Raw genomic sequence first — 16,330 nt, 5'->3', positions numbered from 1 at the left:
AATTTTGATATGCTGAGTCCAAGTGATGACACATTTTAGACTAATGAAACTTTCCTGTAGCTTAAATAAATAAATTTCAGTCACTAAGTAAAATCAGCACTCAGTGTATTTCTACAACTCAAGAATGATGTACATAGACTAAAACCTATGGTTCTGGTGGTTTATATTTCACAATTTAAAACAAACTATGAGACTATGAGTCTTTAGACTGACATGTTAGACTATTTGTCTGTAAGAGCCCAAACAGTAAAATTCATTTAATAAAACTTCTCTGTAGTCACACATTAAATGTCACAGATGGCAAAATCTGAGACACAAGACTATGGAATGACTAATTGAACTCCCCAGTTATTTAAGTTGGGACAGTGATCCCAAAGGATTCTGGGTAAGCCCATATTGATTAACCTTGTGCAAGTTTTTCTCCTCTTTGGTCTTGTTTCTACATGTGGAGTCTTGAAAGAATCCAAGAATCTGGTTGTAAATAACCCCACCCAAACCTTTATTAAATACCTTGTTACCAGAGTGATGCAACAGAAGAAAGGGAACAGACTTTAAGTTACTGTTCTTTGTTATTTCTTCTTTTTAACTGGCAAGTAATAGCACTAAGACCTTTCTGAAATACCTAAGCATTCTCCTTTGTAAGAGAAAGACATGTTCCAGTTTTAGCTACAGTCTACTAGATTCAATTGCATTCTCTTTCTGTCTTCTAGAGAGTTTGTCAGACTTTTTTCAGTACTGGAAGACAGACATGCTCTGTGGTCAACCATTGATAAACATGTACTTAGCAGTATTCACCCATTTGTCCTGCCTTCACTGTCTGGTGCTATAGATGAGTAATAAAATTCTTCTGGTCATGTTGTCCTGAGTCCACTTTTTCTCTTAAGCTTTCTTCTCCACCCTGAACAAGGGCTGAAAGTTGGAAGTGTTACCCAAAGGAAGGCAGCTACAGCTTTTCAGGGAAGTTCTTAAGTTGAAGGTGAAGATGAAGGTGAAATTGAAGGTGAAATTTAGAAATGCAATGAAAAGAATCCACTGATATTTAAAAGTTTTATTTGCTTACAAAAAACAACAAAGAATAAAACAAGGTCATTGAAAATGTATCTGGTGCAGGTAAAAACAATCCCTGTAGGTAAGGAGAGGCAAGCCTGGAACATCCATATTACTGGACAAATTGTTCTTTAAAAAAGTGGACTCTGTATCACAGCTGGTGGAAACTCATGACACGAAATTTTAAAAAAATTACTAAATCTATTTTTAAAATTATTAGATCCAGAAAAGTTATTTTCTACCACTTATTTTTGAATACCCGTGATCTCGGAGTTTGACAGATCAATTAAGCAAGAGGTAGTTGACCAATAATAATCTTTTTCCTTGGGGATAGGATAAGTGGTATAATCTGTGAATCTCTTGAGATTCATTCCTCTGCTGCTGGGACCCATGACTCTCCAACACGATCATATCTTCTTCACAGAGAAAACATCATAAGTACAACTTCCTAAATTTATCTTTGAGTGTGCTCCTCTCTGGGAAGACAAGTTGTCTGGTGTGTCATTAAAACACTGAAGGGAAATCACTTCTATGCCCTCATGAATTAAGGAGATCTTTTATAAAAAAATATTTTGTTGACAGTAACAGTAAAACGATGATCTAAGGAGGAAATAGAAGTTGTTGAAATGACTCCCACACACACACACAGAAAATAACATACAAACCACATAACATTTTCTTGAGTAACGTTCCTTGAGAGGTCTTGCCTTTGGTCTTCAATATTCCCTGAGGCTGTCAGATCCCAGAGCCCCACAGTTCCATAGCTTCCTGCTCATCATGGACAGGAGTGAACTCAGGCTCATCTGGATGGGGAGCTAAAGAGGAAAAGTGGGGGGTGCGGACTTGATAGGACCCAGGAACCGTAAGTTGATATCCTCCCCTCCCCTGGGTCCTTAGAGACACTGATTTGGTCAGTAAACTATAGAGATCCCCTGTGTTGGTAGAAAACTGCAGGTATCTCTCTCATTGTGCCACTTCCCCAGGAGATTTCACAGTTAAAGGAGGAAAGTAAAGAGAGAGAAATGGTTAGAAGAGTAAAGTGATAGCTGACCGCTTAAATATTGTATGTTTTATTTATAAAAGAAACCCTGGAAACACCGCAGACTTATAAAAGAAAAATAAAATTTAATAACCAATCTCATGTTAGAAGTCCATCACCAAGGAAAGTGGGGGAGGGGGCAGAAGGGAGGACAGGGTCATGGGAGAGAAGGGCTGATCACCACAGTGTGGGGGTGAAGAGGGCAAGAGGAGAAGGACATTATGGAGATTTTTTTCACAGAGCCTTTGGAGTAAATGGTTGTCAGCATCATAGACCTCTATCCACGCTGACCTAGAATCGTCCATTTTTGTTACAATTGGTGTGTATGATTTGGTTAAAATTGCTGTCTATTTGGAGCAGGTGGGTGAGCGTTAGAAAGGTGGGAAGTCAGGGAAGCAGATAGTAGTGCATTGTTAGGAACAGGGTCTTAATGGTGGTGGTGGCAAACAGAGCAGTTCTGGATCCATAGACAATGCCTGGGCCAATGTAGGTACAGTAAAGGACTTCCACCTCAGTGCTGGTAATCATTGTAAGGAATCAGGTCTTAATAAGGGACAGGGGGATTTGAGAGAACAGGGAGGGAAAAGATGAACAGAGAAAAACACATCAGCAAAACTTGGACCGATTCCCCTAGCAACTAAAGTTAAATTTCTCCTGAAGCAGAAAACTTGAAACTCATTGACTAGGAAGTTCATTGCTTCCCTATGCCTCACTGACCCTCTGTCTTTTTAAAGTTTTCAGGAGTAACTGGCTGAGGTGGTCCCACTGAACCACACGCCGGCACGCCCACCACAGGAGATTTAAGGACTCTTCATCTTCCAGATTCTGTCAGCCAGGCCAGCCTGACCCCTGTTCTTCCTTCTCCAGACTATCCTTCATTACCTAAAATGCATGTGGTGGGCAGGATGTCACCCAGAAAGACTCTTGGAGACCCTGCTAATTATGGATGAAGTTCTAAGTTGGAGATTTCTCAAACAGTAAGACTCCATTTCACAGGGTGTCCTGGCAATGACCACAGAAGTAATATAGTATGGGAACCCCTCCCCCCAGTCAAAGTCCAACTACATGTACCTCCAAATGACCCAATATGAAGAAGTTGGAGGCCAACTTTATGTGAATCTCCATCTAGAGGAAGGCTTTGGTGTGCTGGTATTTGAATTTCCTCTGGGAGATGTAAAAGGAATGGCTTCGAAAGTAATTTTCACTTTCTAGAAGATGCTTCTGGGTAATTAATGGGAGGGAGGGAGGGAGGAAGCCATCCAATGCTTCCTCCTCTACTGCTCTATTCTATTTTCAAAGCACCTTATCCTGATTTGGTACTAACCCTAGCAAAACTGTTCAAGGCCCCAAAGAAGATGACACTTACCTCCTACACCATAGGAAGAACATGACGAGGGGTCACAATATCCAGGCTGGCCAGAAGGGCCTTGTGGTCCAGGTACCCCCAAGTGACCTGGGGGTCCCCTTGGTCCAGGAGAGCCAGGGGGCCCTGGGCTGCCAGGTCGACTTTCTCCTGAAGGTCCTGAGAGGCAGTCACAGGTGAAAAGGATGGTTCATTTACCATAATGTGATGAATTTTGAGATCACTACCTAATACCTGAATGCCTATAAGAAGCCTTAACACATTTTCGCAACTGTGTATCGCTCTCTACTCATTGACTTTTTTTTAACCTGAATCTGATTCTCTGGGTAGAAGATCATATTGTAATAAGGCATTCACTTTCTCAAAGAGTTAACATAATCCTGAAGAGGGTGTTTAGTTGTAGGAGTTTTTATTTCTATGCCTTTATCTGAGGATACTGTTTCTGTATCTAAAGATCTTGCTGAAGAGCAGTCATGGGTGGACTGTTACTAATAAATTGGCCTGCCAATAGCATAAATGATAAACGTAGATATTCAAGCTGGATATAAAGATGTAATACAGTCACATTTACTGTGATATCAGTAAATGTAAAGCTTTGTATCCTGCAGTTTCTTGTTAAGTAGAAAGATGGGAAGTGGCGCTGTAGCTCAAGTGGTAGAGCGCTCGCCTTGAGCTGAAGAGCTGAGGGACAACGCCCAGGCCCAGAGTTCAAGCCCCACGACCAACAAAAAACAAAAAGTAGAAAAATGTACCTGTTGGTCCAGGTGGGCCTCTTGGACCTTGAGTTCCAATGCCTGGATTTCCTTTCTCTCCCTTGAAACCAGTGAGACCTGTTTCAAAGAGAAAAAAGGAAGGCAGAAAGGCAGGAGAAGGAAGGGAGGAAAAAAGGAAGGCAGAAAGAGAAAAGAGGAAAAGGAGAAGAAAGAGAAGAAGGAGGAAGGGAAATAAGGAAAGGGGAAGGAAGGAGAAGAGAAAAAGAGGGAAAGAAGGAAGGAAAAGGGAAAGAAGCAAGTAAGGAAGGAAAGAAGTAGGAAAGAAGAAAGAAAGGAAAGAAAATTATCTTTAGAATTCTGTTTTGGTACTTCTTTTGTATAAGTTTCAACAGTTATATTTCTGATGTAGACAATGAAGGGTGTTGATTTAAGGTTATGGGCCCCTTGGGACTTTTGGATTTAATCCTGGCCTGTGTGGCTAATGCAAAATCCCACTACAGAAGGCTGGTTCTGTGTGTTCGAATGTAGTGTGTATTTGGAACACAGCAACAATTCTTATCTTTCTCCTTCCTACTGAAGTAGTTCGGCCTGTCAAACTCTGCCCAGTGGCTTTTCATAAATCAGGACACTTGACGTATGCAGTTGGCACTGCACAAATAGTACAATAGAAATCAGAAGTGGACATGCCTAACATTTTCCTTCTGGTCCACCCTGTAATGTATCTGCAAGAGGCATGAATTATAATTAGGCAACAAAGTTCTGACAAGCGTGAGTTTCCATTTAAAACTTGGAAGCTTCAAGAAAGCCTGTGCTTGATTTGGCTGTTTCAGCCCCATAAAATCCAAACCTGCTTGAGCTTCTTTTCCATTGAACAGAACTCATAGCAAACAATTTATAGTACCATTAACAAACTATACATTTTCATAGGAAAAAATAATAAAAGAATTACACACTTTGACACCTCATCATTCAAATAAATCTTATCACAAGACCACTGGACAGGATGGAGCACCTGTACTGAGTCCCAATCTTAATTCAAGGTGCTCTGGATAACATCGTAGGAAATCCTGCTGTCTGAGAGACACACAGCGATGTTCTCTCGGATATGGAGAAGTTAGATCCATAACACACCGGGATATGACAAGTTACACAGGATTCTAGATTCTCACAGTGAGACCAAAAGAGGCTACTCTAAGAGAGAATCACTTAGGAGAGATGCAATGCTTAAGTGCTTCTTCATATTTATATAAAATAATACACATACTGAAATAAACTCCAAGATATAGAACAAAATACTTGTTTTTCTTTTTTTAGTTGTTGATGATTCAGTGTCCTTTACCCTATATATGATGTATATTCATGTGTGTATCTTGGGGAGGGGAGAAGGCGGCTCAGAACTCAAGGGAAAAAGGATGAAAAAGTGCAGCAGCAGAGCTCACCGGACACTGATGAAAGTGAACCATACAATTCATGGGTAAAGATGGGAGGGAGAGGCTGGGAGAGAATGGGGGAACAGAAGACACTGTACGAAGAAATGCACTCACTACCTGACTCATGTAATTATCATCCTTCTGTACATCACCTCTATAATAACAATAAAATAAATTTAAAATAGAAAAAAAATCCTGCTGTCTATTTTTTGTGGGGAGTGATAGCTTTTTGGAAGAGCCCAATATAATATTGTAGCTCCATTAATTTATACCTAGAAAAAAAGGGTATCAAGTTGGAAAACTCTAGACGAAATTATAAATAAAAGAGAATAGGCAGTTTAGGAGGTGGCATGCACAGAAAGGTTTAAAAACAATCTAAATTGAAAATAACTTTTTCCCTTACTGTAAGTTATGTGTATATACTGCTAGAAGTTAACAATGAGCAAGAATCCTATACTTTGAAAATAATCCGTTGTAATCTCTTTGTTTCTAAGTTACAAAAGGGAAAAAAATAAATGTGATGTACTTAACAGTGATAGGTTAACTAACAGTTTTTTTGTGTGTTTTTTTAAGATTGCATGTGTAATGATTGTCCTTGCAGTGTGAATTGTTTCTTATCACCAGCTGCTGAGGGTAAGGTAACATGTCATCTTGGAAACAGCGAATGTTCTTTCTGGGTAGGAGTCACCCTGCCTGCATTAAACACCACAGTGCCTCCTAAACACCCAATTCTACTGCATGGAGCATTGCTGATGCCAATGGAGCTCCCCAAGACTCCTGTGTTAGCCTAAGGCACAGTCTACCATGTCTGTCACAGTCTCTGACAGGAACCCATAAAGAAAAAGTGATTTCTCAAAAGTGGAAATGCAGTCTCCTCTGAGTTTGAAAGGTACATAATTTACTCAGAGTAGTCAACATTTAATGCTCAGTTGCTCATCAACTTGTTGAGACAGACAAAATACCAATCTATTGGGTATTCCCCTAGGAGCTCATCTAAGTTAATTCCTTTTATTATTAATTATTATTGTTGTCGTTATTTGAACAGTGGAGTTTGGAGTCCAGGCTTTGTGCTTGGTATTTCAGCCATACCTCCAGCCCTTTTTTGGATTTCAGGTACACTCTTACATTATTTTGCTCAACTGCCCTAGAGTTCAGTCGTATTTACAGCTGCTAAGTAGCTGGCATCACAGTCATACACCACGGTGCTTGCCTAATGGTTGAGAAAGTGGTATTGCTAATTTTTTTTTGCCCAGGCTGGCTTTGAACTTGGATTCTCTCAAGCTCTACTTCCCAAGTTGCTATGATTATAGACAGGAGCTATTACACCCAGCCTTAGGGTTTGTTATTCTTAGCTGATGGGTGGTCCCATAACTTGTCAATGTGTGCTCCCTTACATACAGCTGAAAATTTGGCCAAAATTCTTCTTCATCTGTTAAAACTCAAATGAAAGAACTAGAAAATAACAAACTATAATGATGACTAACACCAAGCTGCTACTGATTAACGTTGTGGTGACTCAGAGACCTCTCACGACCTCGCAGTGACAACCTTGCTATGCCAGCAGAGCCTTACTGGACATCCAGAAAAGTGCTAAGTTTTCTAGCCTATCCTTTTCTATCTATCCTTGGCTTATTTGTGAGGCAGACTGAATGAAGCTATGATTCTTTCTAAACTATCTGTAACCTAATATATTAATATTTTTCTATGAGCACACATAAGGACTATTCACATCCATGATAACTAAACATGACTATGGATTTCTCTCTATCTTTGTCTCTCTATCTCTCTATATCTGTGTATCTCTGACCCCCCTTTTCTTTTAAGTGAAAAGGATCGTATTAAATCATGAGGACTGAAATTGAAGTCTAACCTTACACCCTTTATTGCTCTAAAAGTTGATCTGGGAAGATAGCTAGCTAGCCAGCTGGCTAGCTAGATAGATAGTTAGATAGATAGCTAGATAGATAGATACTGGGACTTGAACTCAGGGCCTAGATGCTGTTTCAGTTTTCTCTACTCAAGTCTAGCAGTCTACTACTTAAACCACACAACAAACACTAACAAAGGAATAAATCAATTTTTTTCCTTCCAAGGTATGGATGTCTCCTTTGGTACCAATTATCCTACTGCATTGCTTATTCCCATGTCAATCTGACTCTGGGCCTTTTGACTGAAGAGACAATTTTTTATTCATCTCTTTAGCATCAGACCCAAGGAGAACCTCACAGTTAATAAAGGGCTGAGTAAATGTGGGAAGGCTGAACAAATGAATATCCAGACTAACACCCCTGCTGCACCTTATAAGCAACAGAGCCACTGAAGGATCCACAGACCGAAGTCCTTAGGCTGAAGTCTTGCTACTTCCCCACTCCTGAATCATGGGAACACTGCTTGTTAAAAGCAAGTCCTGGTGTGGAATGCCTACTTCTAATGCCTTTTGAAAATGAATGTAATTGGCTTCACTGAGGCTTAAGGTTCTGCCATTTTGTCATGAGCATCATTAATGTAAAAAAGAGACAACATACCCCAAAATACAATTTAACAAAGACTGAAACACTGTATCTGTGAAATTACCAAAACTGTTTAGGATTTATAAGAGAGAGGTCTTTTTCCCATCTTTCTCTTTTCCTTTCTTCTTGTCTTTTGTTTAAAATTTTTTTCTGACTTTCTCTGGTCTTATTTTTTTTAAATAATTAGAGCTGTTTTAGCTTCACAGTACAGTCAAGCATAAAGTCAAGAGATTTCCCATATACTCCCTGCCTGCTTATATGCCTATCACCCCCACCCACCACCATCTTCCATTACAATCCCACATTTGTTATTTTCACTCATCCCTTACTGTCTCATTTGGCACCATTTCAGACTACAGATTTCCTAACACTATTTTCTAATATTTACTGATTTGCCAAAGCAGGGATCAGATCAGCTTAATTCTTCACTGTGTCCCCAGTGCCAGCCACAAACAGTAAGCACCTGAAAAACACCTGTCAGGAGGAGAAAAGAAGGAAGATAAGGAAGAGTGTTTATCATTAAAGTATGGTAGGCCTAAAAAGGGTACTTGTTATTCTGTATAATTAATACACATGATTTAAAAAATAGTTTTAAAAGCATCTGCCCACCAATTGGATGAGTAAATGAAATGCAAAGTTCAGTTACAGATTGTGGCAAAGGAAAGATGTGGCTCCTGGTGGAGCCACCATTCCACGTGAATCTGACTGTTACATACTCTGCATATACAGACTCATTGACTCTCCACAAGAGGAAACAAGAGGACAGATATTACTAGTGTCCCTGAAAGAGGGCTGTGGTGGAAAAGGGTTTAGTCACCTGCCCTTGGTTAGGAAGCAACAGAACTGATATGGCACTCCATGCAGATAGGTATAGAAACCTCTATGCTTCACCATTGCTCTCACTGTCTTGGACTCCATACTGGACCTGCGGGCTGTGTTTCTTGTCTTCCTGACTGTCTGTCAAATCAGTCGGCTTTTCTCCCTGTCTCCACACTGGGTTATCAGCCTGTGTTTATCACGCTTCCTCGGTTACCTTTGCTACTGGCCCTTTGTTTTGTGCAATATTGGAACTGAATTCAAGAGGATTTCTTTTGCTCACTCTACAATGTGCTGAGTCTGGCTCTTTGTTGTCTGTTTCCTATTTTCTTTGGCCTGTTGGCTTCCATGTAGGAAGATTTTGCTCATTCCTCTGGCTGCCTGACCACATCAAGCAATCCAGGCTGGTCTCCCTTGCTGTTCCACAGAACATAGTCACTTCTTCCTGAGTCCGACCTTCTGAAGAACTCCCAGGATTTATGCCCAGGCAGATATGCAAGGCCCAGGGAATGCTTTCATTGTCATTGCACCAAGAAAGTCACCGAGACTGTGGAGCAAAGCTTCAGCTGTGTTATATTTGTCTGTTGCCTGGGAAATGCTGGCGATCAATTCCAAGTATAGTATGTTGCTAGTTCAATGCATGCTTAAATATGCTGCACTAGGTGGAAAGTACTTAATACCTAGTTACAAGACAGCGGAGTAATTGGACTCAGTTCAACAAATGTTCTATGTACCTTGCCAGGTTCTGCTATGTCTATGTTTGGTCTTTACAGAGTACGCTCCATGCTTTGTGTGGACATGTTCCAAGTAGGAAAATGCTCATTCTAAGCAAATAAATCTTGCTAAAGATTCCTCTTTTTAATTATTTTTTTCATGTTAACAACTGGCCGTCTACTCTGCCTTTATAATTCTGGGTTTAGGCATATAAACTACTGTGGATCTCTATGGCAGAGGGAATTTCACATACTCAATTAGATGGGTAACAGAAAGGTAACATGTCAAGCAAAGATGCAATGTACAAATTAGCAACCGTAGGAAGTCACTAACACCCATAGGGATGTAAGAACAATCAATGGGAAAAATTTGTGAGTGGAACCTAAAGCCTAGAGACTACTGGAAAGATCTAGATATGAGAGAGGTTGTCCAGTAGAACCCAGAACCACAGAAGGCCATAAGTGGAGTAAGAGAGTAGGCCGTGGTAGGGTTGAGGGGAGGAGTATCCTGGCTTTTGCCTTCTTTGTATCCTCTAATCTGTGTCAATGCCTTCCACAAGCTGATCATGTCCAGAATGGATTGGGGATTGATTCAGTGTCACACAGTTAAATCACATATCAAGGAAAAGACAGAAAAAAGAAGATAAGGAAGGCATTAAGAATCACCAGGCACCAGTGGCTCACGCCTGTAATCCTAGCTACTCAGGAAGCTGAGATCTGAGGATCACGCTCAAAGCCAGCCTGGGCAGGAAAGTCCATGAGACTCTTATCTCTGATAAACCACTAGCAAACCGGAAGTGGTGCTGTGGCTCAAGTAGTAGAGTCCTCACCTTGAGCTGAAGAGCTGAGGGACAGCGCCCAGCCCCAGAGTTCAAGACCCATGACCAATAAAAAAAAAAAAAAAAAAGGAGAATCCAGACTCAAAGGTACACTCTCTGTTCATAGCAAGTTGCCATGGAGTAGGGAAAAACATGCAGATAGGAAGAGGTAATAGTGTAGGGTGAGAACAGCCCAAACAGAACTAGAGAGCACAGGATGCATTTGTGGACAGATAGAGGCTTTCCAATATGGCTGACCCCAGACAGGAAGTCTACAAGCCATGCTTCTCTAGACCAGAGAGGGGAGCTCATGTGAAAAGCCTTACTCCTAAAGGACAACAGGGTGTAGGGGGAACCTGGATGTATCGGAGTGAGTGTGCCTTCCTCAGATGATCCAAAACTACTTTAAAACGTTACACTTATTTTCTGACTAACTTGAAAGAAAATGCTTCCATTGTTAACTTGGTAGGAATGTGCTATGAACATGAAATCTCAGGACTGACGCACTGTAACCACACAGGCTTTGGCTTTTAATGGGGCCCTAGGGAGAATGAGTAATGACAGTCACAAAGCTAGCCAAGAGCAAATCAACACCATAATCACTGAAGATTTTTGAAATACCTATTATATGGCAGGTATTCTGCATAATAGAAGAAAAATACATATTTAATTTGACCTTTAGGGACAAAATAGTCATCTGAGATAGGATTACAAGAAGTCAAATGATTAAAACTCAATGTGAGGAAGTGAACTCTACCTGGGCATTAAATGACCTGTGTGAGACACTAATGAGGTAGGATAGAGAGCATCTGGACTGTACATTCTGGAGGGGGCGGGGCATGTCAAGTAATCTGTGAGTATATATTTATATCTTCATTCTCCTCTAACTCAAACTCAGACAGGATTGATTTATTGCATATTTATTCAGAGAGAATATATTTATTCTCTAGGGGGTTTGGTTTTGGAATTTTTGTTGTGTTAGTGGTAGTGGTAGTTTTGTGCCAGGCCTGGGCAGTATACCTGAGATTTTTTGCACCCCAGGCTAGTGCCCCACAGCTGTACTTCCAGCTGTTTTCTGGTGAACTGAAGAACAGAATCTCACAGACTTTCCTGCCCAAACTGCGTTTGAACTATGATCCTCAGATCTCAGGCTCCTATGTAGCTAGAATTACAGGCGTGAGCTACCCATGTGTACAGGTGTGAGCTATCAGTGTGTCTGAGGTCTTAAATTGTTTTAAGCTGTGGAAAAATATTATATTGGCTTCTGTTGCAAAAATGGAGAATGGGAAATGAGGTATGGGGATTGGGGAGCAAGATGCAAGGAGTGGGTCTGACAAGAAGCACTGAACACCTAGATGGTCACACTGAATTGTAACCCATATTTACAACTTTTTGAAGTTCAGGGGAAAAATAAAATATAGGGGAGAAACAAGATGCACAAAAGGGAAAAAAGAAACATGATGATCAACAGTAGTGATGACTATTGGTTATTAGAATAGCCATCTTGTTCTAATTACAGAGCATACAGACAATTTAATTTCAATTTGTCAATGACTTTTATCATTCCGTGTGTTTATCTGGAGAATGGTTTTGTCCTGACTACAATTATTCTCAGAAATAGGAACCTAAAAGATGCTAGCTTTCTCCAAAATAAGCTTTTCTAGTCTGTGCTACTATTCTGTTTTTAGCCCATATCTTACATTTCTCTCTAAGAGCTACATATACCATTGAATGATTTGAAAGATTACAGGAGAGAACTCTACACACAAGTGGTGAGACAGACAGACAATGAATTGGTCGGTCTGTTTCAAGCCCCCCAAATCTCTGGGTCCTGGAAGTCACACTGCAGAAGAGCCACTGTTCTGGACGGAAGCATCATGTCTGAGATTTACTTAGAGGAGACTGATGACTTACATACAAAGTCAAGTCCCCCTGACCTTCATGACCCCTGACAGAAAATGGTGGAAGTAAAAGCATGGGACTCATGAGACCAGATTCAGAGGCTTTGTAAAGTCTCATTCACGGGCTACGGTCACTGTCTATGAAGAAAGTGGCTGTGCAGAGTTCCATGGGGAGAAGTGGAGCCCTCCTGCAGTAGTCAGCCAGGGCCTGAAAGTCCTGGGGGGAAAGCAGTCTCGGGGGAAAGCAGGTTGTTCTGGAAACAGAGCCTCCAACTCCAACCAAAACTCCCACTGACAGCAGCCCTGGATGGCATCTCAATTTCATGATTGGCTCAGAGTAAACTGTAATCCCTGACCCAGGAAAAATAAAGCCATTTATGTTCATTGCTTTAAGTCACTACGTTTTTAGGTAATTTGTTAGAGTAGTAGAGTGCCAATACAAGGAGTTCCAACAGCCACAATGAAGGGGAGTAGGGCAGAAAAACAGAAAGAGCATTTACTGCCAGTGACTAAGGTGGATGTACATTAGGAAAAAAAACACGACCCATCAAACCTTCAAAGGTTTGACTCCAAAGCAATTCAACTTGGACTCTAGCCATTGGTTATTGAACAAGAAAAGAAAATGCTCCATCTCTCAGGAAATGAGAGGCAGAGGATAAGAAGGCACAGCGAACTACAGTAGATTTCTTATAGCAGTGTGAAGAAGGAACATGTCACATAATTGAATCCCAATTGAAATACAGAATCATGGAGAGACTTAGATATACTCAAGTCCAAGCAGCAGATCATAATTATTCTGCACCATGCTTTTCCACAAGCTGATCTGTCCCATAGAGCTCATTTTTCCCCAACAACAAACCAGTCTATATAGGCTATTAAGAAGTTTCACAGAATTGCTTCTCACCACTGCAACAGTCCTGGCTCTGAGCTGTTGTGCTCTATCTAATTTCTTACCAATGTATTCTGCCAAAGTTATCTTCAGCTCACAGGAATACTGAACACAAGGAATGCTGACCACAGGAATACTGAACACAAGAACCCTACTTTTCTCTTTAAATCGGAGTCTCTGTTTTCTTCCTAGATGTCTCACCCCTGCTGTCTCACATCCTGAGCCTTAGAGATACAGATGAATGTCAGGGTAGGGCACCATTTCTGGTCCCATTGCCATTTCTGAGTGTCTGAAAGGAATTGCCATTACTCAGAGAATAGACCCAGTCTGAGTCCAGTTATATTGTATTTGCTAGGGTAGGGTGGGTCTTTTGATAGATTTCATTTATATTCACTTACATAACATCCATTGGGTATTCCCATAATTTCCTATGAATTTCCAAACCACATTCTTTCCATCCCTCACTGATGAAACTTTTGGGGTGCTAACCTAGCACCCCAAATTGAGAGGTATCGATGGTTTCTCATCTAAAATATCAGAAGTATATCAAGAATAAATTGCATTCCAGCTTTTCCCCTCTTTGCCCCCAAAGTCATGTATAGTCAGAGGAGAATAATTTCTATAACTGTACCTCTAGATCCATAAACCATTATTTATACTATCGTATAAGTAATTGCTCCAGTTATGTTTATGTAACTACATTGTAGCCTGGAGTATTTGCCAAAATCCTAGGAGAATTGTCATATGTCGAAGTGTATCACCATGCAAAATGTACCTATTCCTTTATGTTTACCTAACAGATCACCTGGCTTACTTTGCAGTTATAGATTCCCCCTGGCTAAGGAGACAAGGGTATGGAAGTATATAAATAGAGAGACCATAGCCCACCAGTCATTCTGGTTAGCATAGCAGGTAGCAGGTTTTGAACTTGGTGGCTCTCAGTAGGAAAAAAAAAAAACAGGGTCACTAGATACTGCATTCTGGGGATCATGGTAATCTACATTTAGTCCCCAGTCTTCTTGTTCTATTATGTAGTTTTTAACAATTAGCAATACAGATAAACTTTCATTTTCTTCACCTAAAACTGGAGGTAATCCTGATCACCTATTATGAGCATAATACGCATGCTTAGTAACTTAAATCCACTCTAGCACCTATCTTAGCAAAGGCCACAATCAAATCCCGACGCCATTTTCTTTCTACCTAATGAAAGCATTGAGCATTTCCCATCCCTCACCTGGCACTTTCAGTAACATTTCCCATTCCTTCCTTAAACAAATATAGTTTTTCCAAATGAAATAGTACGTGAACAGATCTGAGCACAATATTGGAAGATGCATTTGGTGCTTAAGTGAACGTCATAATAATAGTATTAGCTCATACACAGTTTAGCCAAAAAGCCTTACCTAAACCCTGCATTCAATAAATATCTTCTGACTTATTAGATAAACAAACCAGATATGAATTCTAGCTGTCATAGATTGGCAATATACAAATAAAAGTCTTTAGGTGGATAGTGGCAGTGTTGCAAAGATTTTTGAAGAATCAGAGAAACTGAAGGCATTGCATGAAGACATAAACCAGAAAACTTTTCTGGTTCTTTTCAATTAAAGAAACCCATTCTAGTACATAATAAAAGTCATTGTTGCCTTGGTTAATTTTAGGAAACAACAACAGAGACACTGGATGAAGCAACTTCTGATGAAAAACTAGCCAAAGCAATTGGCATCCTAAATCTTTTCAATGCTAAGCTATATTGCTTTTAATCCTGTTTCCATTGTTTCTTCTGGTGCTTACTATTAACAGTTCATCTTCCTCATTATAATGCAGTATCTTTTTAAAGGCTATCGGACACAGCATCGTGATCATCACAGTTCAAACAGTAGAAACAAATAATGGCCTCTAGTGGTCTCTAGTTCTTTCTGGTCCTGACATTGGCTGACATTGAGCCACTTTTGGCCTCACTCTCTGTCCTCATCCTTTTATATAAAACAGAAGGGTCAGAGAACAGATGGCTAAAGACTTCAGTGACAAAAATCTGTGGTTATACTTTTGGGGAAAGACATTCACTTTTCCCTCTTTATTTTTCCTGAGGTACTTGGAAGACAAGGGCAAGAACAAAATCTCAGTGCCCACCTTGTAAGAATGAACCCTGAAATGTGGCTGGAAATGAAGAGTCAGTTGAATATTGGGATATAAACAATCTGCTAATCCTCCAAGCACCCTTCTACTGGGATTCAGCTCAGATCATCTTCCCCTGTTTTTTCTCTCTCTCCCTCTGTCTCCTCCCTCTCTCTTTTTTTCCCTCTCTCTTTCTCCCTCTCTCTCTCTTTCTATCCTTGTATTTATGAGATAGAGAGCATTGTTTTCTATTATGCTCTTAAGGAATACACATCTTCATGCATGTCAGGCATTTACATCTTGGAAGTTCATATTTTTAATGGTTGTCTGGGCTCTTCTTTGAGATTTCTGAGGTAATTTTTTTTCTCTCATCTGACTACTCAAATAATGTTGCAAGGCAGAAAGACTCAGTTTGGCAAGAACAGAGTCTAGTACTTCCAGAAAAGAGCTGAGACAACTTGTGACTTGCTTGGAGTGATTCAGGCTCTGGCTCTGTGAGTCCTGAGTCGACAGCTTCCCTACCCCGACGCCATGGAGGGGGCTCTGCTGACACAGTGGACACCTCCCCGGCGCACAGAGCTCTGGTGAGATGTGAGGAAATTATGTCTTTCTCTATGCTGCTGACATTCAGAAAGAAAACCATTAACTGCATCACAATCGATACAACCCTTTGTGAGCATCTACTTACTACAAAGCAGAGCCATTCACAATGTAGTCAGACATCTGTTCATTAACATCTGAAATGTATTGTGAGAGGAAGAGACGCTAAAAGCATCAGATGCTCAAGATGGAGGTATCTGGCTTGCAGTGACCAATAAAAACTCCATGCATGAGCCAGGCACCAGAGGTTCATGCTTGTAATCCAACCTATTCTACTCAGGAGGCTAAAATGTGAAGATAGATGTTCAAAGCTAGCTCAGGCAGGAAAACATGGGAAACTCTTCTCTCCAATTAACTACCAAAGAAAATC

General features: G+C 40.5%; 1 protein-coding gene across 3 annotated transcripts in view; it reads right to left on the bottom strand.

Moving 5' to 3' along the window:
* Positions 1-1,033: 1,033 nt before the first annotated feature.
* The window catches only part of Col14a1 (collagen type XIV alpha 1 chain), a 197,498-nt gene continuing 182,201 nt past the window's right edge, over positions 1,034-16,330 (bottom strand). For 2 of the 3 annotated variants that reach the window (XM_069991329.1, XM_069991330.1), the window contains exons 46-48: positions 4,202-4,279; positions 3,453-3,608; positions 1,034-1,862 (exon numbers count right to left, since the gene is read on the bottom strand). In XM_069991329.1, the coding sequence (XP_069847430.1) occupies positions 1,783-1,862; positions 3,453-3,608; positions 4,202-4,279 (314 nt within the window). In that variant the 3' untranslated portion in view covers positions 1,034-1,782. Of the gene's footprint in view, positions 1,863-2,101; positions 2,630-3,452; positions 3,609-4,201; positions 4,280-16,330 lie in introns of those variants that run through there. The other variant, XM_069991331.1, reaches the window with a different exon arrangement.

The sequence above is a fragment of the Dipodomys merriami genome, unplaced genomic scaffold (assembly GCF_024711535.1).
Source record: "Dipodomys merriami isolate MVZ:Mamm:240054 unplaced genomic scaffold, mDipMer1.0.p SCAF_4, whole genome shotgun sequence".
NCBI lineage: Eukaryota > Metazoa > Chordata > Mammalia > Rodentia > Heteromyidae > Dipodomys > Dipodomys merriami.
The sequence above is the reverse complement of the archived record's forward strand: the minus strand, read 5'-3'. Positions and strand labels throughout refer to the sequence as shown.